The 19,464-nt window shown below is 34.7% G+C and overlaps 2 protein-coding genes across 2 annotated transcripts; both read left to right on the top strand.

Annotated features, from left to right (window-relative positions):
* The first annotated feature begins 4,950 nt into the window (after positions 1 to 4,950).
* On the top strand, positions 4,951 to 13,411 carry LOC133674618 (putative protease Do-like 14). The gene is made up of 10 exons (XM_062095830.1): positions 4,951 to 5,071; positions 5,169 to 5,295; positions 5,387 to 5,522; positions 5,614 to 5,888; positions 6,190 to 6,250; positions 8,301 to 8,431; positions 9,192 to 9,312; positions 10,989 to 11,081; positions 11,208 to 11,332; positions 13,185 to 13,411. Exons 1-10 carry the CDS (start codon positions 5,059 to 5,061, stop codon positions 13,195 to 13,197), a joined length of 1,095 nt encoding a protein of 364 aa, XP_061951814.1. The 5' UTR covers positions 4,951 to 5,058; the 3' UTR covers positions 13,198 to 13,411.
* A 5,313-nt stretch (positions 13,412 to 18,724) lies between these two features.
* Positions 18,725 to 19,264, top strand: LOC133674616 (uncharacterized). Its single transcript, XM_062095829.1, has one exon. The coding sequence runs from the start codon at positions 18,725 to 18,727 to the stop codon at positions 19,262 to 19,264; it is 540 nt and encodes a 179-aa protein (XP_061951813.1).
* Positions 19,265 to 19,464: the final 200 nt, after the last annotated feature.

The raw sequence follows: 19,464 nt of genomic DNA, 5'->3' as shown, positions 1-19,464 counted from the left end.
GACATGTAAATTTCCTCTTCCAAATCTCCATGTAGGAAGGCAGTTTTCACATCAAGTTGGGCTAACTCCAAATCAAACTGTGCAACCAAGGCTAACAGAATACGAATTGATGAATGCTTAACAATTGGAGAGAATACCTCATTATAATCTATCCCCTCCTTCTGAGCATAGCCTTTTGCTACCAATCTTGCTTTGAATCGGATGTTGTCTTTTCCAGGATTACCTTCCTTCTTGGCATATACCCACTTGCAACCAATTGTCTTCTTTCCTTTAGGGAGTTGTACCAAATCCCAAGTCTGATTCTTGTGGAGAGATTTCATCTCTTCATCCATTGCCTCTTTCCATTTTGCATTTTCTACACTCTGTACTGCTTCTTTGTAGGTGTAGGGGATTCCATCATCAATCACCGGAAGTGCATAAGCCACCATATTACAATACCAAGCAGGTTTCTTGATAACCCTTTTTGGTTTACTCGTTGCAATGGATTCTTGTTGTGTGGTTGCTGGAGTTGTTGCATCCTCTTCATCTGAACTTTCATCTGAATCTCCTTCAGTAGGGATTGTCTAAATAGTCTTTATAGGGATAAGTGAAGTCTCCAACTCCACCTGTTGTGCATCACCAGACTATTTTTCCTTCTCCTGTGATTTCTCTTGCTGTAACATGCCAGATTCATCAAAAGTGACATCTCTACTCAAAATCACTTTCTTTGATTCAGAACACCAGAGTCTGTAACCTTTCACTCCTCCATTAAAGCCCAAAAATATAGCTTTCTTGGCTCTAGGATCTAGCGTAGACTCAGTAACATGATAATATGCTGAGCAACCAAATATACGCATAGAGTCATAATCATTTGTAGGAGAGCCTGACCATACCTCTAAAGGGGTTCTTCCATTTAATGCTGCTGAAGATAGCCGGTTAACAATATGACGAGCATAGTTTAATGCCTCGCCCCAGAACACTTTGCTTAGTCCCGAATGTGATAGCATACATCGGACTTTCTCCACCAATGTGCGGTTCATGCGTTCTGCTACTCCATTCTGTTGTGGTGTTTTGCGAACAGTAAAATGTCGCTTGATCCCTTCATTCTGACAAACTTCAAAGAAAGGATCTGAAGTGTACTCGCCACCATTATCTGACCGAAGAGTCTTAACTCTCCTTCCAGTTTGAGTCTCCACCATTTTCTTCCATTTCAGAAAGATATCAAGGACCTCATCCTTGTGTTTCATCATGTACACCCATACTCGTCTTGAGAAATCATCAATAAAAGTAACAAACCAACGATTACCTCCAATAGATTCATTCTTTGAAGGTCCCCATACATCTGTGTGAACATAATCTAGGATCCCTTTTGTGTTGTGTACCGCAGTGCCAAACTTGACCCTTGTCTGTTTTCCAAGAACACAATGCTCGCAGAACCCATGCTTCCCAGTCTTGACGCCTTTTAATAGACCTTGCTTCACTAATCCTTGCAAAGCCTTTTCACCAGCATGCCCTAAACGCATGTGCCAAAGTCTGGAATTATCTGCTTCATCATCTTCTATGCTTTTGGAGACAGCTGCTGTACCAGTAACTGTAGATCCATCCAGGAAATATAAGTTTCCTTTCCTCGTGCCTCTTAAGAAAACTAATGCACCACGGATTGCTCTCAGAACTCCACCATGCATGATAATCTTATAACCACTGGATTCTAGGACTCCAAGTGAGAAGAGATTTTTCTTCAAACCAGGTACATACCGTACATCTGTTAGTGTCTTGACTACCCCATTATGCATCTTCAGATGGATAGTCTCAATCCCTTTGATCTCACTAACATCATCATTACCCATCAACACAACTCCTCCATCGAACTCCTCGAGTCTTGAGAATAAGTGCTTGTTAGGGCACATGTGATAGGAACATGCAGAATCAAGAATCCATTCACCAAAATGGTTTTCTAGTGATGAGACCATGAATGCAGAGTCTCGTTCATCCTCATCTCGTGCAACGTTCACAGTTGGTTCATCTTTTTCCTTGTTGCCCTTGATTGGACAATCTTTCTTCCAGTGTCCTTTTTTGTGACAAAAGGCACACTCATCTTTTGCAAGATATCGTCTGTTTGATGATTCTCCTCTAGATTTTGAGCAAGATCTCCCTCGCCCTCGAAATCTTCTGGGGTTTGTTCTGCCTCTAACTGTCAATGCTTCTGACGTTGACTCCTTGTGAACAATCTGGTCCTTCTTCCGGTACTCATTTTTCACCAAAGCATTTGACACATCAATGAATTTAATCTTTTCTTTACCATACAGTAAAGTGGTGACAAGATGTTCATATGTGTCAGGCAGTGAATTTAATAACAGTAGAGCTTTATCTTCATCATCAATTTCCACATCTAAATTCTTCAAATCAGCTATCATTTTATTGAAATCATTCAGATGCTCATTCATAGAAGTACCTTTCTTATGCTTTAACCGGAAGATCCTTTTCTTCAAGTAGAGACGATTCTCTATACTCTTCTTCATAAACTTGTCCTCCAGTGCTTGCCATAATTCCTTTGCAGAGTTTTGTTCTGAAAAGGCGTACTTCTGATCCTTTACAAGACAAAGTCGGATGGAACTGCAAGCCAACCGATTTATCCTTTCCCAGCTTTTATCATCCAGATCCTCTGGTTTATCTTCTAAAGTGAAATCTAAATTCATTTGGACAAGTATATCCATGACTTCACATTTCCACATGCCAAAATTACCTTTCCCATCAAACTTCTCCACCTCAAATTTGGTATTTGATACCGGGATGTATTGTGGAGGTATACTAGCATTCCCCACTGATTTTTCTTCTGAAATATCAGCCATTATGACGTCTTTGGATTACAAATGGAATCCCGAACTTGTTAAAACACACACTTTTATGCTCAAAAGTGCCAAAACAGTAACTTCGGTATGCTGTTTAACAAAACGGACACCACGGTTGCGTTCGGAATGGTTGAAAATGGTAGGAACCAACTTGACTCGGCCAAAAACGGGTCAAAAAATCACTGAGTTGCCCAAAAAACCAATCTGACCGAGTTGACTCAAGAAAGGAATATTCTGTCTCTGATAAAGAATATTCTGTCACAGAAATATTCTCTTACTGTTAACGGAATATTCTTATTCTGTCAAGAGAATATTCTGCCATTGTTGGATGACGTGGCTGATGATGTGGCTGATGACAGGGCGATGTGGCCCTCTGTTGGTGACGTGGATGATGACTCAGCGCCTACGTGGCTGATGACGTGGTTGTCTTCTCAGGCGAGAATTCTGGCACTGACTGGTTTTTCCGACGGTTTTCCGGCGAAACTTCGGCGAGCTCTACAGGGCTCGTTTCAACTTCGATTTCGACGATCTTTATATCGCCGGACTCGTATCGACGAGAGGAATCTCCGCAACTGGTCAAAATCAAGATCTGAGAACTTTGAAAATTCTGCAACTTTGAACAGAGAGCTGAAAAACGTGTTTTTCTGTGTTTAAGCTTCCCTAATGCTCTGATACCAATTTGTTGTGCATACTGGACCGAAAGCAAACACAAATAAAACACAAACAAGCAGATTTTACGTGGTTTCCCAAAACTGGGTACGTCCACGGAGGCAGCAGATTGTATATTAATGGAGGAATGATACATACACTCAACTCAACCCAGTACAATCCCTCAAACTCAGTGTTTCACTCTTTTCTCAGTATTTCTCTCTCTCTCACACAGTTGCACTCTCTCTTCTTCCTCTGCACACACACTGCACTCTTTCTTCTTTCTTGTTTTTCTCTTCTGTCTTGAATTTACATGAGAAGGGGAAGCATCAATATAATGGCTGAAAAGGAGAGGGTGGTTGGAAAGGAGAGGGTGGTTGAGGGTTGTTGAGAAAAAAAATGTTGACAATTTGCTACAGTACATGTATACAAGTTTGATTCCCGGGGTGTTTTTTTTTTTTTAATGTGCTCATATATTTGGATACAGTTTGCACTCTTAAATTTTTACTTGATAAATCAAAACTAACCAAATTTTGGAACAAATGATCAACAACCCATAGCAGAGCGTGATCATCTCATATACTGTTCTTCTATAAGACACTAACATTTTTTATTTCATTCTTAATTTCCAATTAATATCACACATTTATATCTAAAACAATTCCTTTAAAAAGATAACTAATCATATCTTTTCTATTTATTTCTCCCGACAACCTTGGGATGACAATATCAATACTAATTAATCTATTAGTATCATTAGTCTCCTTCATCGGGACCAATTAATCAAATTTATCGTAAATGTTGATATCAATACAACCCTTTGATATCTATCAATAATTATTTATAACCCATAATAATTAATTAAATCCCAACAGTACTTTGAAATATCCTAAAAAATGTCGATGTCAAGGTTTCTTGACACCTCCATATCAGGAATAGCTAATTAAGTTGCATGGAAATGCCAATTTGATGTAACCCCTCGATATCCTTAATCTATATTTATCTCTTAATTAAGTATCCCTTACTTGGGATAGTTAATCAAATTCAGTATCCCCTATATTTTTTAAAATAAAAAATATGATATTTTTAATATGCGTAACCTTACATGTTATTTTTTTATTCAATCAATTTAATATTTTATTTTTCAATATTGAATAACTTAATCTATATTTATCTTTTAATTTTTCAAGTTTTGTTTTTAGATATTATTAACGATTTTTATCAATTTATTAACGTATATAATTCTTAATTTATTTAATTATATACATGCATAAAAATTTTAATTTGTTATATTTTTTAAATTTTCATTAAAAAAATCTACATGGATAATATTTGATAAAAAAAAATGCAGGTCCCCTAGCTACACCCTAGTATTTGCCGTTGAAAAAAAAAAGGCCTATTTTAGAGCAAGGTGGCAGAAACCTATTAAAAGGCCCAGCCGTTTTTTTTATTGTTCTTGGAAAAAATAGGAGGATTATTTACTCCAGTCTCTACTGCTGCCTGCCTTTTCCACGTCGTCTACTGATTAATAATCCCTAGTGTACCCGTCTCTCCTATCTGGTATCGTTGGGAAGGAGAAAACATGAATTTTTCAGGCCGGTGGTTTCTTCTTCTTCTTCTCTCCCGATCAGTTTCTTCCTTCATCTGTTTTTATTTAATCTGATTTTTCTAGTTCTGAATATTTCCTTACAGTTGATAGAATTCCGCCTCCGCCTCCGTTTTTGAAAAAGCGGGATGATGAATTGAAACTCAATACAAATTTAGCTGCTTTGAAAGTTTCTCTATCGGTTGTGTGCCTTGTTGCATACCACAGAGGTAGGTATATCATATACTAACTTTATGCTTCCTAACAGGTATGATCTGCCTGGGTAACATAAAGCTTTATGCTTTGCTGCGTTTCTGGCAGGTAGCGGAGAAAAGTGTTTTGCGTGCACCGGCACAATTGTAGAATGTGAAGGTGCAGCAGGAGATGATGGTAAATTCGATGCTACCATATTGACTTCTGCTTCTCTCCTTCACTCTTATAGAGACCCTTCTCAAATCACGGTACAGCACCGCGACTTTTATTATTATTATTATTATCATTACCTTTTTAGTAGAATTGAAAATTTCTCAAAATATTGTATTGCAATTGCAGGTTGAAGTACATCTATCAGATGGCAGTTCGTACGAGGGAGAGGTTTCAGCTTTTGATTTACACTACAACATTGCTACCGTCAAGTTCAAGCCTGATAAACCTCCTCAAAAAGCATGTCTTAAATGGATAGATGATTCTATGTCTTTACAACCTGATAATGATCACAACATGGTAGAGGCTAACTTTTTTAACCTTTGTCCCGGGGATAAATTAATAGCTTTAGCCCGGGTGCAAGATCATCACCACCAGCTTCTTGTCAGTTCTGGTGATTTCAGGTATGCCAAAATGAACCTTGTCTTTTCATTTCTTCTAGCAACGTTGGATATATAGGAGGTTAGTGTTTCAAGATTTCATCAATATCCTTACCATCACCAGGATATCTTCAATTGCATTTTTCTGCATCCTTACAATTACCTTTTATTGTTATATGTTTGCTTGCTTACCAATCATATATAATTAAGCTAGTAGTCTCCTTTTCAATTCTAAATATCACCTCTCGCACTGTTTTGACCACAACGTTTTTTTTTCCGAACTAACTGCTGTGATGTGATCTTACCCTACTTTCTTCCCATATAGTATTTATTGCTGCGGATTGGATTGCCAAGAGCTCCTAATGACAACTTGCGAGATTACTACAGTAATAACACTACTCTCTCTGTTTCATGCATTAATTTGTTTTTTGGCTTATTAGTCGTATCATGTATGTTTGCTTATATATATCTCGTGTGTTACTCAGGCTTAAGCATAATTTTACCCCAGAGTATTTGCATGTGTCGATGAAATGACTCATGTACAAGCATGAATGCCTTTTCTAACTCTTCTATTTGCACTTGGACACAACCTCATCATCTCTATCCAAACTAAAAAAGCAACATATTGATAACAATGGCTGCTTGTAATAAACTCAACAAAGGTTTTTTTAGAGAAATGATGATGGAGAAATGCGAGAGATGAAGAGTAGAGAGGTATTAAAAGTAAGCATACTTCTTGCTTGGTTTGGTTCGTAATATTGTTCTAGAGAAGGTATTAATGACCAGTCAATTTGACTTTGCATGGAAAGAGGAAACCAGTGAAAATGGAAACGCCAGCAGAATATTAGCTGAAATTAAGATTAAAATTGAAGTTGGAACAAAAATAATACAATTTAGGTTTCCTAGGAATCCTCTAGAATCTGAATATATCAATAAAATAACAAAAAAAATTTGTAAAATACCCCTAGCAGCTTATTAATTATATTAGTTTAAGTCGTATATCCTCTTAGGAAAAAAAAAAAAGGACTTGTAATCTCATTCTCCAAGTAAAACTATATAAAAAAAAAAAAATTAAATGATCACATGCTAATCATCACACGACCCTAAATTAATTAAGTAACTCTAATATCATAAATATAATAAAATAAATTATAATGAAAGCTTTGGCATCAAAATTAGCATAATTGTCGTGGGCGTGCGTGGACATAAAGTTGGCTTTGTATTTATACCCTTAGATTCTGCATTAGCCCAATAAATCTTATTCACTTGAGCATTAATTGATTTAATGTAATTACTTTGATGCTCAAACTAACTTTTCAAAACCCCTTGGTCTTGCTTACACTTGAAATAGATGAAATTTATTTTCCTTATTGCCTTCATTAGCATTCTTTCAATCTATTCCCAATTTAATTTTATATACAAGCCAGTACTGCCCTCTTGTTTGAATTTAGGACTACGAGTTACATGATACATGGAACATCCTTTGGGCAATAGGTCTCAATTCAACTATAATTGGAGGTTACATCACATTCGTGTACTCATGACATCCAATATTTTAACACTTTTCGGTCAATTTATCGTATTCAAAAATTTTGAATTAATCTTTTCTGACTCTTGGGCCGATACTCGGACTTGACGCCCTGAATTATGTATCTGAGCAACATGGCTCAACACTCATCCTCACATGCTATGAGGAGATCAAGCTCCTGTCTAGAGAAACCTAGAATGAGAGTATTAAAGTCAACTAGGATCACTGTACAACTAACTACCAAGAGAAGTGAATGAGAGTATGAAGGAAAGGAGTGGTGTTTTTATGCAAAAAGCTTGTTTCTTAGATAATTTTTTGTTCCATGACTAAAAGATTTCACTTTCAAAGAGAGTCCAAAAGATATATCCCCATAAAAAAAACAAAAAAAACCCTTTCAGAGACTGATTTTCAAAAGACTTTTAAGTTGTGCCTATAAAATTTTCACTGCACCCACCAAGTCCTACTACTTGAATTTGTGATGAGCCCATAATTGTTGACCTTCCCATGCCCAATTTAAGGTACCCATGAAACAACTCTTAATTTGATCCATTAACGTTGTTACAAAATGGAATTAACCCTCTTTTGTTATTACATCCACCCAAGTGCAATGCCTAGACTTGAACCTCGTTTTGAAAGGGAAAACCACCAAACCACAAGTTTAGTGACTAAACCACAAGTTTGGTGACTAAACCACAAGTTTGGTGACTAAATCATGGTTCATTAACTCCGCTTTCACCATAAAACAGTCTTTGTTGCTTGAGGATAGCAAGAAAGGGGCAAACAATTGTTTGTCCAGAGCTTGTTCTAGCTTTGGCATGTTCTTAGACTGACTAAAAGATCTATGCTTTGATGTTATATATTTGATGAACTGATACCAAACTGTAGCATAAACTAGTTCTTTATTGTAGCATTTTATTGGGGGGCCTCTCATTAATTGGGATGGAGAAGTCATCGGGATCAATTTCTTTTGGAAGGGCCAGACTCCTTTTCTGCCAATCAACATAGCTTTTAGATGCCTGGACCACTTAAATAAGAAAAGGTATGTTCCTCACCATTTTTACAGAGTATTTATTGCTTTCCATAACATTTTGGCATGTTCATGGCACCGTTCCACAATTGATTTGTATTTGAGATTCCTTTCATAATTTGTATACCCTGTTAACTTACTGATCATGTTGTTCTCAATGGGTTTGAGCATTCCAAATCTTTTTTTTTTTTTTGATTATCATAGGGTGTCCGGGCCAGCTTACGCGCACCACGACTATTCCCCACGGCCCGCTGGACATCCTGCAAGCCCAGGAGCAGGTAAGGCACCGCCGGGGTGACAGGCGTACACATAGAGAGTTGAACCCGGGACGGGGGCGGAACAAGTCACACGAATTGACCACAGTAGTTAAACCCTCAAGTGCTGGGTACACACGAGAGCTCAAACCAGGACACTCAGGCAGAGCAAAGCCTGCCAAGGCCACTAAGCTACAAGCCTCGTGTGTCCAAATCGTTATATTTATTGGTAGATGTGGTATGGGGTGTGTGAAGAAATCGCCAGCCAAAAAACAACAATTCAATGTTCTAGACACAGAGGACAATTAAAGCTAAACTAAATTACTAAGAAAATTATTTAATTCTTCCAAAATCACCTGCTGCATCGTGGTGCACATGCTGTATTTTCTTTTCCCATCCAGGGCACTGCATGGGGATGGAAGTTATTTAATCTTCTCTTCTTTTTTTGTCAATATCCAACCTGAAATAAGATATTGTGAAAGAATGTTGGGTGCATCTAATGTTCTACAATGGCGTAGGAGTATCCCTCATCCTTGGCTTGGGATGGAATTTACTAATCTTTATGCTGCTGACGTGGTCACTTTGGAGGAAATAGTTCAATTGTTCCCTCTTGTTTGCAAAGGGGTTATAGTTGAAGAGGTATGGTCTTTGCTGCGCTTTTTTATTTTCTTCCTCTTTATATTTTCCCCAAATACACTTTTGGAGCAGGTGTTTGCTCCATGGCTTGGTCCATGATGTCCACTTATTATTTGCTCATATATTCAACAGTTTCATCCTTGAGGCCCTTTCTTCTATTCCATGATTTCTTTTAAGGCTTGTTTGATGAGGCAAATATATATATATATGAAAGATGATAGCTCTCGGAAATATTCTTTTTGTGCGTCTTGTAACTAGCAGCTTCCATACTTATGAAATCCTCATAACCCTAGCCCAAAGCTACTGCTTAACTGACCATGCTGAATCAAATGTTTCTTCTTTGGGCTAGGCATCCAAGTTCATGCCCCCTGTTCTGTAATTATTAATGTAATTTTCTTTCAAATGGAAGCAATTAGGAGTTGAAATGATACAGGACAGCCAATGGGCTGTTCTGAATCTGACTTCAGAGGCTGTTTTAGGGCTGTTAGAACTGTGTTAATGTTGATCTCTGATGGAATAAGAGGAAGGACATGGGATAGATTTATAAGAGTCACACTTGGAGGATATAAAAAAAATAAGCTTCACATCTAGGATTCTTAGTAGTCATATCTAAGGGAGATCGACTCAGAGAATAAAAAACAAAGTGAAATATTGAAAGACTATATAAGATGCTAGTACTCCTAGTCCAACAAAGACTTAATTTTCCATATAAGAAATCTATTTAGAAGTAAAAACCTATAAAAGCTAATTATTTTAGAACCAGTAGATTACTAGATAGAAAATAACCCAAGACAAATTTTCAGCAGATCTGAATATTACAGAAATACTCTTGTCTACAAAAAGACATCAATCTTTTCTTTTGTTATCTGCATCATTTTCCCCTGGTTGGAGAAAACTCGACCTTGAGTTTTAAAGTGTCCGAGCAGCAAAAATCACATAGCTTGCAATGACATCCTGCTGCAATGCAACATCATTGATATAGGAACTGGTTTGTTGGTGACAGTAGTGATAATATGAGTTTTGTGCTATCAATTTGACAATCAAAATCAGGAATAGTGGCCATTTGTGTTGACAGCAGCACTTTGTCCTCGATATCCTTGCATTCATAACTTTGTGCTCATCAACATTTTTCTTTTGTTCATCTACATCAAGTGTAACACAGGGTTCTTTAGGCTTTGTAATCGCCTGATTATAGATTGATTTATCTTCTCTTTGCTCTCCACAGTGTCGCCAATCTGAAATTCCTCACTTTCTTTTTTAATCTTCCCTATGGTAAACAACACCAGATTTTTCTTATCAACAAAAGCTTGCTACTCTGTCTCTGTTTTGTTAATCAATGTGATTTATTTATTTTTCTCAAATCCATTTCCATATCAGTTAAAGAAAGAAAGCAGGCAGGACACTCTGTCCTGCATCATAAAGTTCAAGGTTTGGTCTCATTACAAACCTACCCAAGTATTTGTGAGTGTTGTATTTCCATGGAAGGGTATTGTTCCATCCAAGGCATTTGTGTGGAGAGCTGCGTTACAAAGGAGACCAATGAGAGGGATTTAGGACGCATTCTTGGTGTGCTGTTGCATGTCATAGTGGATCCCAATCTTCCAAAACTAATAATTAATGAATTTGAGAAGCTGGCTTATAAATCTTCCAAAACAGTAACATTTGAGCACTTGTATCAGGTAACGGAAGAGTCTCCTGCTGATCGTGCTGAGATACAACCCAATGATGTTATAATTAAATGCGACAGAGAGGTGGTTAGCTGCTCCTTAAAGGTACGTGACTTCAGTTGCTTGGGTGTAGAGCGCCCCGCCTCTCTTGTAGTGTTTTTATCATTCAATGTTTGTCCCAGAAAAGGGAAAACAAGAGTGAGTTAATCTTTTTTTAATTCTTGGCGTCAGTTCTTTGGAATGATTTGGGACAAGGTTGGGAAATCTATGGAGTTAGAGGTGATGAGGGCAGGTGTTTGTGGGCCTTTGAAGCTCGCTATACTCGCCGATGACCTTCTTCCAGACAGTTATAACAGGTAAAATCCCTTTCTACATACTTTGTGGCTGTTTGGTATTGTGGCTGCGGGTGAGGTTCACCCGCAGCCACAACTTTTCCCGTTTGGTAACATTCCCATCACAATTTTTCAATGGTGGGTCCCATCATTAACTGTGGTGCAACCACAGGTTACAAGAAGTAGCTCTCGGCTGCTTCTTGTAATTGGAAAATGGATGAACAGTGGTGCAACCACATGTTACAAGATTTGTTCCAGCTATTTGTGCCCCCGTGTGATGTTGAGCAGCAAAAGGCATCTGTCTGGCATAGTTGACAATGGGAAGAACCTGAAAACATTATACATAAACATCAAGAAAAACACCTTGAATGAAAAAAACATGGAGTTTAAGAGGAGCAAATTCGATGAACACAGATGCTGAAAAGGAAGAATTAAAAAGCAAAATCCTCAGCCAATGACAAAAGTAGATTAATAAAATTTATTACTTATTTCTTTCTCTCTTTTTTCAGGTTCCAGAAAGCTAATTCCCCATCAACCCATCCCAACCAATGCATAAAATGTATTTGTACTGCAACCAGAATTTTAGAAGAAAAAGGCAAAGAAAGAATTGAATTCATTCACATTCATTTCTTGCATTCTCAGCGAGAAAACAAATTAATAGCAAGCTGATACCCTTTAAATAAAAGTCTTTATGGAAAAGGGGTATCAAAAACTGAAGTGCCTTTCCTAATGTCTTTCATATTAATACATTCTTCTGATTTGCAGTGGACTAAGCAAAGAGGCATCAAAACAGAGCTAAGAAATAGAGCCTTTCTCCGAAACACAAAATGGGTTTTCAAGAAAAGTGTCGCTTTTTTTTGGGTCGGGTTCGATTCTTGAAATCAATTGGGGGGGGGGAGCATGCACGCAACGCACCCTCATTAACAAACAAAAAGAAGAAACAAAAGCATGAAAAGAAGGTCATAGTAATTACCGACTGAAAGCAAAGAAGCAATAGCTGCTGCAGCGATCACCATGAGACAGAGAAGAAGATGCGATGGGAAGGGAGGAGGGGAGAGGAGGGATATGAAAGGGATTGTGTTTGTGTGTCGTTTGTGTTATGTGTTAACCATGCTCCACTGTTCACGTGAACAGTGTTCATCTACATTTTCTTTCACTGTTCATCCATTTTTTTTCTATGAACAGTAAAATTGATCTGATTCAAAGCTAAAAATGTATTGAACTGAGTCCGATCCAACAAAATATTTTTTTTATTTTTAATTGTGTTTTATTCAAAAAATTAGTGTTAAACATTATTCAATGACTACATGAATTAGACAGAGATCGTTCGACGACGCCGCATTTACAGAATTTGATCGCAATCTCAATTTCATACGTGATGGAATTGTAGGTAGTTTAATGAAACAATAAAATATATTTTAAATAAAGTATTATTTATTTCATGATATAATAGCAATAGTTAAATCTACAATATTAAAATTAAAAATCATCAATATTAATATATATTTTTTAAAATTATTTTTTAACCTCAATTTCAAAAGCATTTTTAACCAAACACATTAAACTATTTTTTGTTCAACCTCAATTTCAATCACAGTTTTAACCAAACACTTATTTTTTCAAACCAACCTCAACTAAAAGTATTTTTTATAAAACAACTTTTTTCAAACCACAACCACAAAAGCTACCACAATACCAAACATGCTCTTTGGGTGGTTTGTGTATCGATGCATGGTGTTGGCATAGAAAACTTAAGCAATGAGCTCTCTATGTACGAAGTTTGCTGCTTTATGTTCGTTTCTTGCCATGATTGGGTCTTCTGACATGCCAACCTGTTTTGTGATTTATTCTAATCTGTAGCTTTTGGTGCTTTCAGTTGGCCAATTTAATCGAGGAGAGGGTTTCAGGATGACAAATACATTTGTTCTGGTGGGTCACTTCCTTGAGATCATGGAAGCAGGCTTTCCTGCTTTGCTTATCAAATGCCGCCATGCATATATAGTTTTGCATCTTTTCTTTGCTCTTTTCCTAGCTAGTATTGCATCCTGTGTGATTTAGCTTTACAAATTGGGAAGCAGCTTTATATTTATTCGATTCTCTTCATCTGCGTGAATAGTCTAACAACTAACAAGATATTTGAAGTAAGAATCTTTGGCTTTGACACGATCTTAGTATATTCTTAGAATTGAGTTTGTTTACAGTTCATGTATGAAGTGGCTAAATAAGACCCCTTTTCGATATTGTAATAATTACATTAATTCATTGTCATGAGCGTTATCAGTCTTTATAACTAATAATTGAAAAATTAAATCAACTTAATATTAAAAAATAAAATTTATAAAAAAATCAAGATCCACTCGGGCTAATTTTTAAATTCATGACCTGAATCATTAGATTTGGATAACTTCATAAAAAAAAATTAACAAATTTAATTTTCAATAGATCCAATATTGAAAATTGAAATCGAGAAAAAAAAACTAAATCTATAAGACCAGGATAAACATAAAGCAAATAAAAAAATTATGGAGATTGAGTTGTTGGAGGGTGAAAATGAAAAAAAATATTCTATTAAAAAATAACCCAAAAAAATAAACCGAGTCAATTCAGGTCAACCTACTAACCCTATGATTCAAGTTATGAGTTTGGGATAAAGTCATAGAAAGAAAAAAAATATGAAGCTCAATTTTAAACCAACTCAATGTTAAAAGATGAATTGGAAAAAAAATCAAATAGAAAAGGAGAAAACAAAATGACCATAGTCAACTTGGTTTAACTTGTTAAACTTGCGATCCGAGTTATGAGACTGTGATAAATTAAAAAAAAAAAAAAAGCAAACCAAACAAAATTATGAAGCTCCATTTCTATCATATCTAATGTTAAAAGTTAAAATTAATAAAAAAATCAATAAAACTAGTATATAATCAAACATATAAAAAAATAAAATAAAAAAATATGAAGTACAAGTCTCAAAACAATTAAAGACTAAATGGTAAAATTAAAAATATATAAATGATGTAATTGTTGAAGGGTGAAATTGAAAAAAAATACTAAACAAAAGAAAGAAAAACGATATTATTATAGTATGTAGTATTTTGTGGATGTGACCACACTCTTTAGTGTTTCGGTAATTAATAATAATTAATAATTTTGTAACTAATGAAGATTTGTACCAAAACTAAAATTCATTTTGTTAAGAGAGAGAGAGAGAGTATTTTGGTTAAAAGAACATAAATAAAGATATAAAAATAAATTTATTTTTAAAATAATTTTAAAGTAAATTTATATTATTTTTTAGAAAGACATGTCCCATCTGATTTCATCTTTTTTATCTCCAAATTGTAACATATACTAAAAGGAATCAGTGTTTTATTGTGGACTGCACAGTATAGTCTACAGTAAAACACTCTTTAGTTTTTTTTTTTAGTTGTCTTTTTTTTTTTAATTTTTTAGCAGTTTTGTTTTTTATGCATTTGGGGTTTTGTTTTTTTTGCTTTTTTTTAATATTTTTTTTGTTTAATTTAGTTTGTTAATGTTAAATTTTTTTTATTTAATTATCAGACTTTCATGATACGAATTTTGGGTTTAACATGTCAACCTGGTTTGACGAGTTAACCGGAAATTTTTTTTTTGTCTTTTTAATTAATTTTTTTCATTTACTTTAGTTTGTTAATGTTAAATTTCTTTTTATTTTGTTATCAGACTTTCATAACACATATTTCAGGTTTGACGGGTTAACCCAGTTAATTCTGGGTTAACCTGTCAATTGTTTTTTGTTTTTTTTTAATAATTTTTTTTATTTAATTTAGTTTGTTAACGTTAATTTTTTTATTTAGTTATCAGACTTTCATGACACGGATCCCGGGTTTAACGGGTTAACCAGGTTTGACGAGTTAACCCATAATTTTTTTTCTTTTTAATTAATTTTTTTTCATTTAGTTTAGTTTGTTAATGTTAAATTTTTTTCTATTTAGTTATCAAACTTTCATGACACGGATTCTGGATTTGACGGGTTAGCCAGTTAATTCTGGGATAACCCGTTAATTTTTTTTTCCTATTTAGTTTTCAAAGTTTCACGACACGAATCTCAGTTTGACAGGTTAATCTGATTTGAAGGGTTAACACGGTTAATTCATATTTTTTTTCTTTTTCTTCATTAGTTTTTTTCTTTCTATTGGTTTTTTTCTTTGTTTTTTCTTTTTAATTAATTCATTTAATTATCACGCTTTTATGACACGACCTTGCAGCCAAACCCATATCCAAAGCTATTGGGTCTGGTATTGCAGCCAGACCCACTTAAACCTGGGTCATGCAAGTTTAATGTTGTTAATAATATTATAAATATTGCTCTTGGATCAAGTGTTGCAGCCAAATCCAAGATTTTTTGGTATAGCTATGCAGAAAGACCTAACACTCTTGATCTTAGCTTTTTTTGATATTTTTTATATATAAAAAAAATTAATTCGCAGCATCGCGCGGATCAATGTAACTAGTAATAACTAATTGTTAACTAAGATTGAGTTCACTAGTCACAACCCAGCCCATTTAGAACCCAATGTTTTTAATACAAAGCACATTATTTTTCTCCAGCCCATAAAATAAATTTGAAGCCCATCCCATTGTGTAGAAAACCCATTGTTAGTCTACAGCCCATAACATAAATTTGATGTCCATCCCATCATGCATAACACGTCTATAGCGTGGTGCATTGTCTGATTTAGCAATGCCAATTGTACGAGTCTCCCCCTCGGTCTGATCACTCTCCCCTGACTTCTCCTCCAAGGTAAACATGGTTTTCATTTTTAAGGGGTCTAAAAAACTTTTATGATCATTTTATTTCGAACATGCCCCAGAAAATAAGTAAGTTTAGTCGTGAAGGGGCTTATAATAAGCCAAGAAAGAATATTATATTATTTCTTGTTATTTTTATGGTGAACTAAAATATTACTAAGATGAAATTGCTTTCTAATATCTTTTTTTCATAAAAAAACAAGATTTATAAATTATAAATATGCCATGAGATCTTTAAAATAATTGTCTCTCTTAAAATTCAAAATAAAGGCTAATAATCTTCATTATACATGCAGTAATTCTCAGGGGATTTTAGTTTTTTTCAATGGATACCCAGAATAAACCGAAGGAACACATGTATATTGTAGTCATGTTAAAATGTGATAATTGTTTCCTGACAAGAGAGTTTATGGCATGATTAGAATAGGTACAGAGGGGCACATGTATATTGAAAACAATCTTGGGAATTGTTTAGTGGCTTAGAAGACTTCGTTGATCGAATAAATACTATTTACATGATTAGTGTGATATTGCAGGTTATATATATATAAAATATCAAAAAAAATACGATTTAAAAGTATTAGATATTTCTACAAAGTTATACCTAAAAATTTTGAATTTGATTATAATGTTTGACCCAAGAGTAATATTTATAAAATTAATAATAATATTAAACTTGTATGACCCGAATTTAAGTGAGTTTGGCTACAATATCAGACCTAATAGCTTTAAATGTAGGTCTGACTGCAAGGTTGTGTCATAAAAATGTGATAATTAAATAAATTAATTAAAAAATCAATAGAAAAAAAAAACTAATAAAAAAAAAGAAAAAAAATCTGAATTAATTGGGTTAACCTTTTAAACCAGATTAACCCGTCAAATCTTGGATTCATGCCGTGAAAGTTTGATAACTAAATAGAATAAAAAATTAACGGGTTATCGAGAATTAACTGAGTTAACCCTTCAAACCAGGTTACCCGTCAAACCCGGGATCCGTGTCATAAAAGTTTGATAACTAAATAGAAAAAATTTGAACATTAACAAACTAAATTAAACAAAAAAAATTAATTAAAAAGAAAAAAACAAAAACAAACAAAAGACACTAACCTTTTACTAATGATGAAAAAGAAAAAAAAATCTAAATCAACAGGGTTAACCTGTCAAATCAGGTTAACCCGTCAAACCTAGGATTCGTGTTATGGAAGTGTGATAACTAAATAGAAAAAATATTTAATATTAATGAACTAAATTAAAAAAAAGATTAATTAAAAAGAAAAAAGCAAAGAGAAAAAAACATATAGGAAGAAAAAAAACTAATGAAGAAAAAGAAAAAAAATCTAAATCAACTGGGTTAACCCGTCAAACCCGGGATCCGTGTCATGAAAATCTAATAATTAAATAGAAAAAATTTAATATTAAGAAACTATAGACAAAAAAAAATTTAAAGATATTAGTCTTTTCACTATGGACTGCACGGTACAGTCCACAATAAAAAGCTTAAAAAAAAGGCATACGCTATGGATTAATTTTTTTTTTGTATAAAAAATATAAAAAAGGCTAAGATCTAAAAGTGTTAGGTTTTTCTATAAAGATATACTCAAAAGCCTTGGGTCTAGCTGCAATGCTTGATCTAAGAGTAATATTTATAACATTAATAATATTATTAAATTTACATGACTCAAGTTTAAGTGTGTCTGGCTGCAACACCAGACCCAAGAGCTTTGGATGTGTGTCTGGCTACAAGGTCGTGTCATAAAAGTGTGATAATTAAAAAAAAAAACCAACATGAAGAAAAAAAACTAATGAAGAAAAAGAAGAAAAATCTGAATTAACTGGATTAACCCTTTAAACCAGGTTAACTCGTCAAACCTAGGATTCACGTCATGAAAGTTTGACAACTAAATAAAAAAAATTGATAGGTTAACCTAGAATTAATTGGGTTAGCTCGTCAAACCAGGTTAACCCGTCAAGCTCGAGATACGTGTCATAAAAGTCTGATAAGTAAATAAAAAGAAATTTAACATTAATAAACTAAAATAAACGAAAAAAATTGATTAAAAAGAAAAAGAAAAAAAAATAATTCTGAGTTCACTTGTCAAACCAAGTTAACCTGTCAAATTTAAGATCCGTATCATGACAGTATGATAATTAAAAAAAATTCACATTAAAAAACTAAATTAAACAAAAAAAATTCATTAAAAAAAATACAAAAAAAAAGCAAAAAAAAAACCATAAAAACATAAAAAAAAACGAAAAAAAAAATCAGCTAACAGTTTCACTGTGCACTGTGCACTGTGCAGTGCACAGTGAAACACATAGAAGGCGTGGGAAAGCTACAGTACTTTCCCACGCCTTTGAGTATTGTACCATGGAAAATGCCAAATGCATGAAGAGCTATATCATGTAAAATGCATGAAAAGCAGTATCATGTGCATGAGTTATTGTTATTTAATCTGCGGGTGCGTCGTTTAAACATTATAGTATTTAGTGGCCTCTCTCTCCCTCTCTCCCTCCCCCTCTCTCTCTCACAGAAAATTAATGGGTTTAAAAACTTATCGGAAGGTTACTGAAAATCAAGGATACCTTGATGATCTTAAAGGTAGTCAATTAAAAGAATTTTTCGACTGCATGGCTCCAACAGTTGTTAACGTTGAGAATAAAAAGGGTGGCAGCGGCTCTGGTGTTATCATCGACGAGGGTCGTCATATTATCACCTGTGCTCGTGTTTTGGAGGGTGATTTGGAGCCTACAATCATCACAGCTTCACAAAAACGTGGAACGAAAGCATCCATATCTAAGTATGATAGAGAAAGTGATTTTTGTGTTCTGAAGTATCAGAAGAATGAAGATGTTGATTATGCTGAAGTGTATCTTGGAGATGATACAGTTAAAAATATTGGACAAGAGGTCTACATTATTTCCATGTCTGCAACTCTCCCTCACGTCTTCACTGCTGGCAAAATCACTGGTTATGGTACCTACGGCACCCTTGGGCTCGATTTCGGGAATAAAAGTCAGCCGATGTTTATGGTTAGTGACATATCAGCTGTGCCGGGATGCTCTGGAGCTCCAGTGTTTGATGCAAGAGGGAGAGTTCTTGGGATAGTAACACATGGACACCTTGGATATAATGTTGTGAGGAAGTTTGTCGGAAATGATTTTATTTAAACTTGTAACCTTTGCAGACTTATAGCTAGCTTGAAAAAAAGGTCTGTATATCTTAATTAGTTCATCATGTGATCGAGACGACAGGGTAGAAAGTAAGATGGTTACTGCTTTTGGCATTTTGAAGCAGCACTTGTGTGTTCTGCTAGCTGTTGTTGATTTTGGACCTTTTCCAGTTCTAAAATGGAGTCCCCTTCGATGTC

The sequence above is a fragment of the Populus nigra genome, chromosome 15 (assembly GCF_951802175.1).
Source record: "Populus nigra chromosome 15, ddPopNigr1.1, whole genome shotgun sequence".
In the NCBI taxonomy this organism is placed as follows: domain Eukaryota; kingdom Viridiplantae; phylum Streptophyta; class Magnoliopsida; order Malpighiales; family Salicaceae; genus Populus; species Populus nigra.
The sequence above is the reverse complement of the archived record's forward strand: the minus strand, read 5'-3'. Positions and strand labels throughout refer to the sequence as shown.

Bases quoted from the DNA above. Each gene is read 5' to 3' on its own strand.
- LOC133674618 (XM_062095830.1), top strand. The intron at 5,523-5,613 runs GTACAGCACCGC...TTGCAATTGCAG, and splicing joins GAGACCCTTCTCAAATCACG to GTTGAAGTACATCTATCAGA. The intron at 8,432-9,191 runs GTATGTTCCTCA...ACAATGGCGTAG, and splicing joins GACCACTTAAATAAGAAAAG to GAGTATCCCTCATCCTTGGC.
- LOC133674616 (XM_062095829.1), top strand. From the start codon at position 18,725: ATGGCTCCAACAGTTGTTAACGTTGAGAATAAAAAGGGTGGCAGCGGC.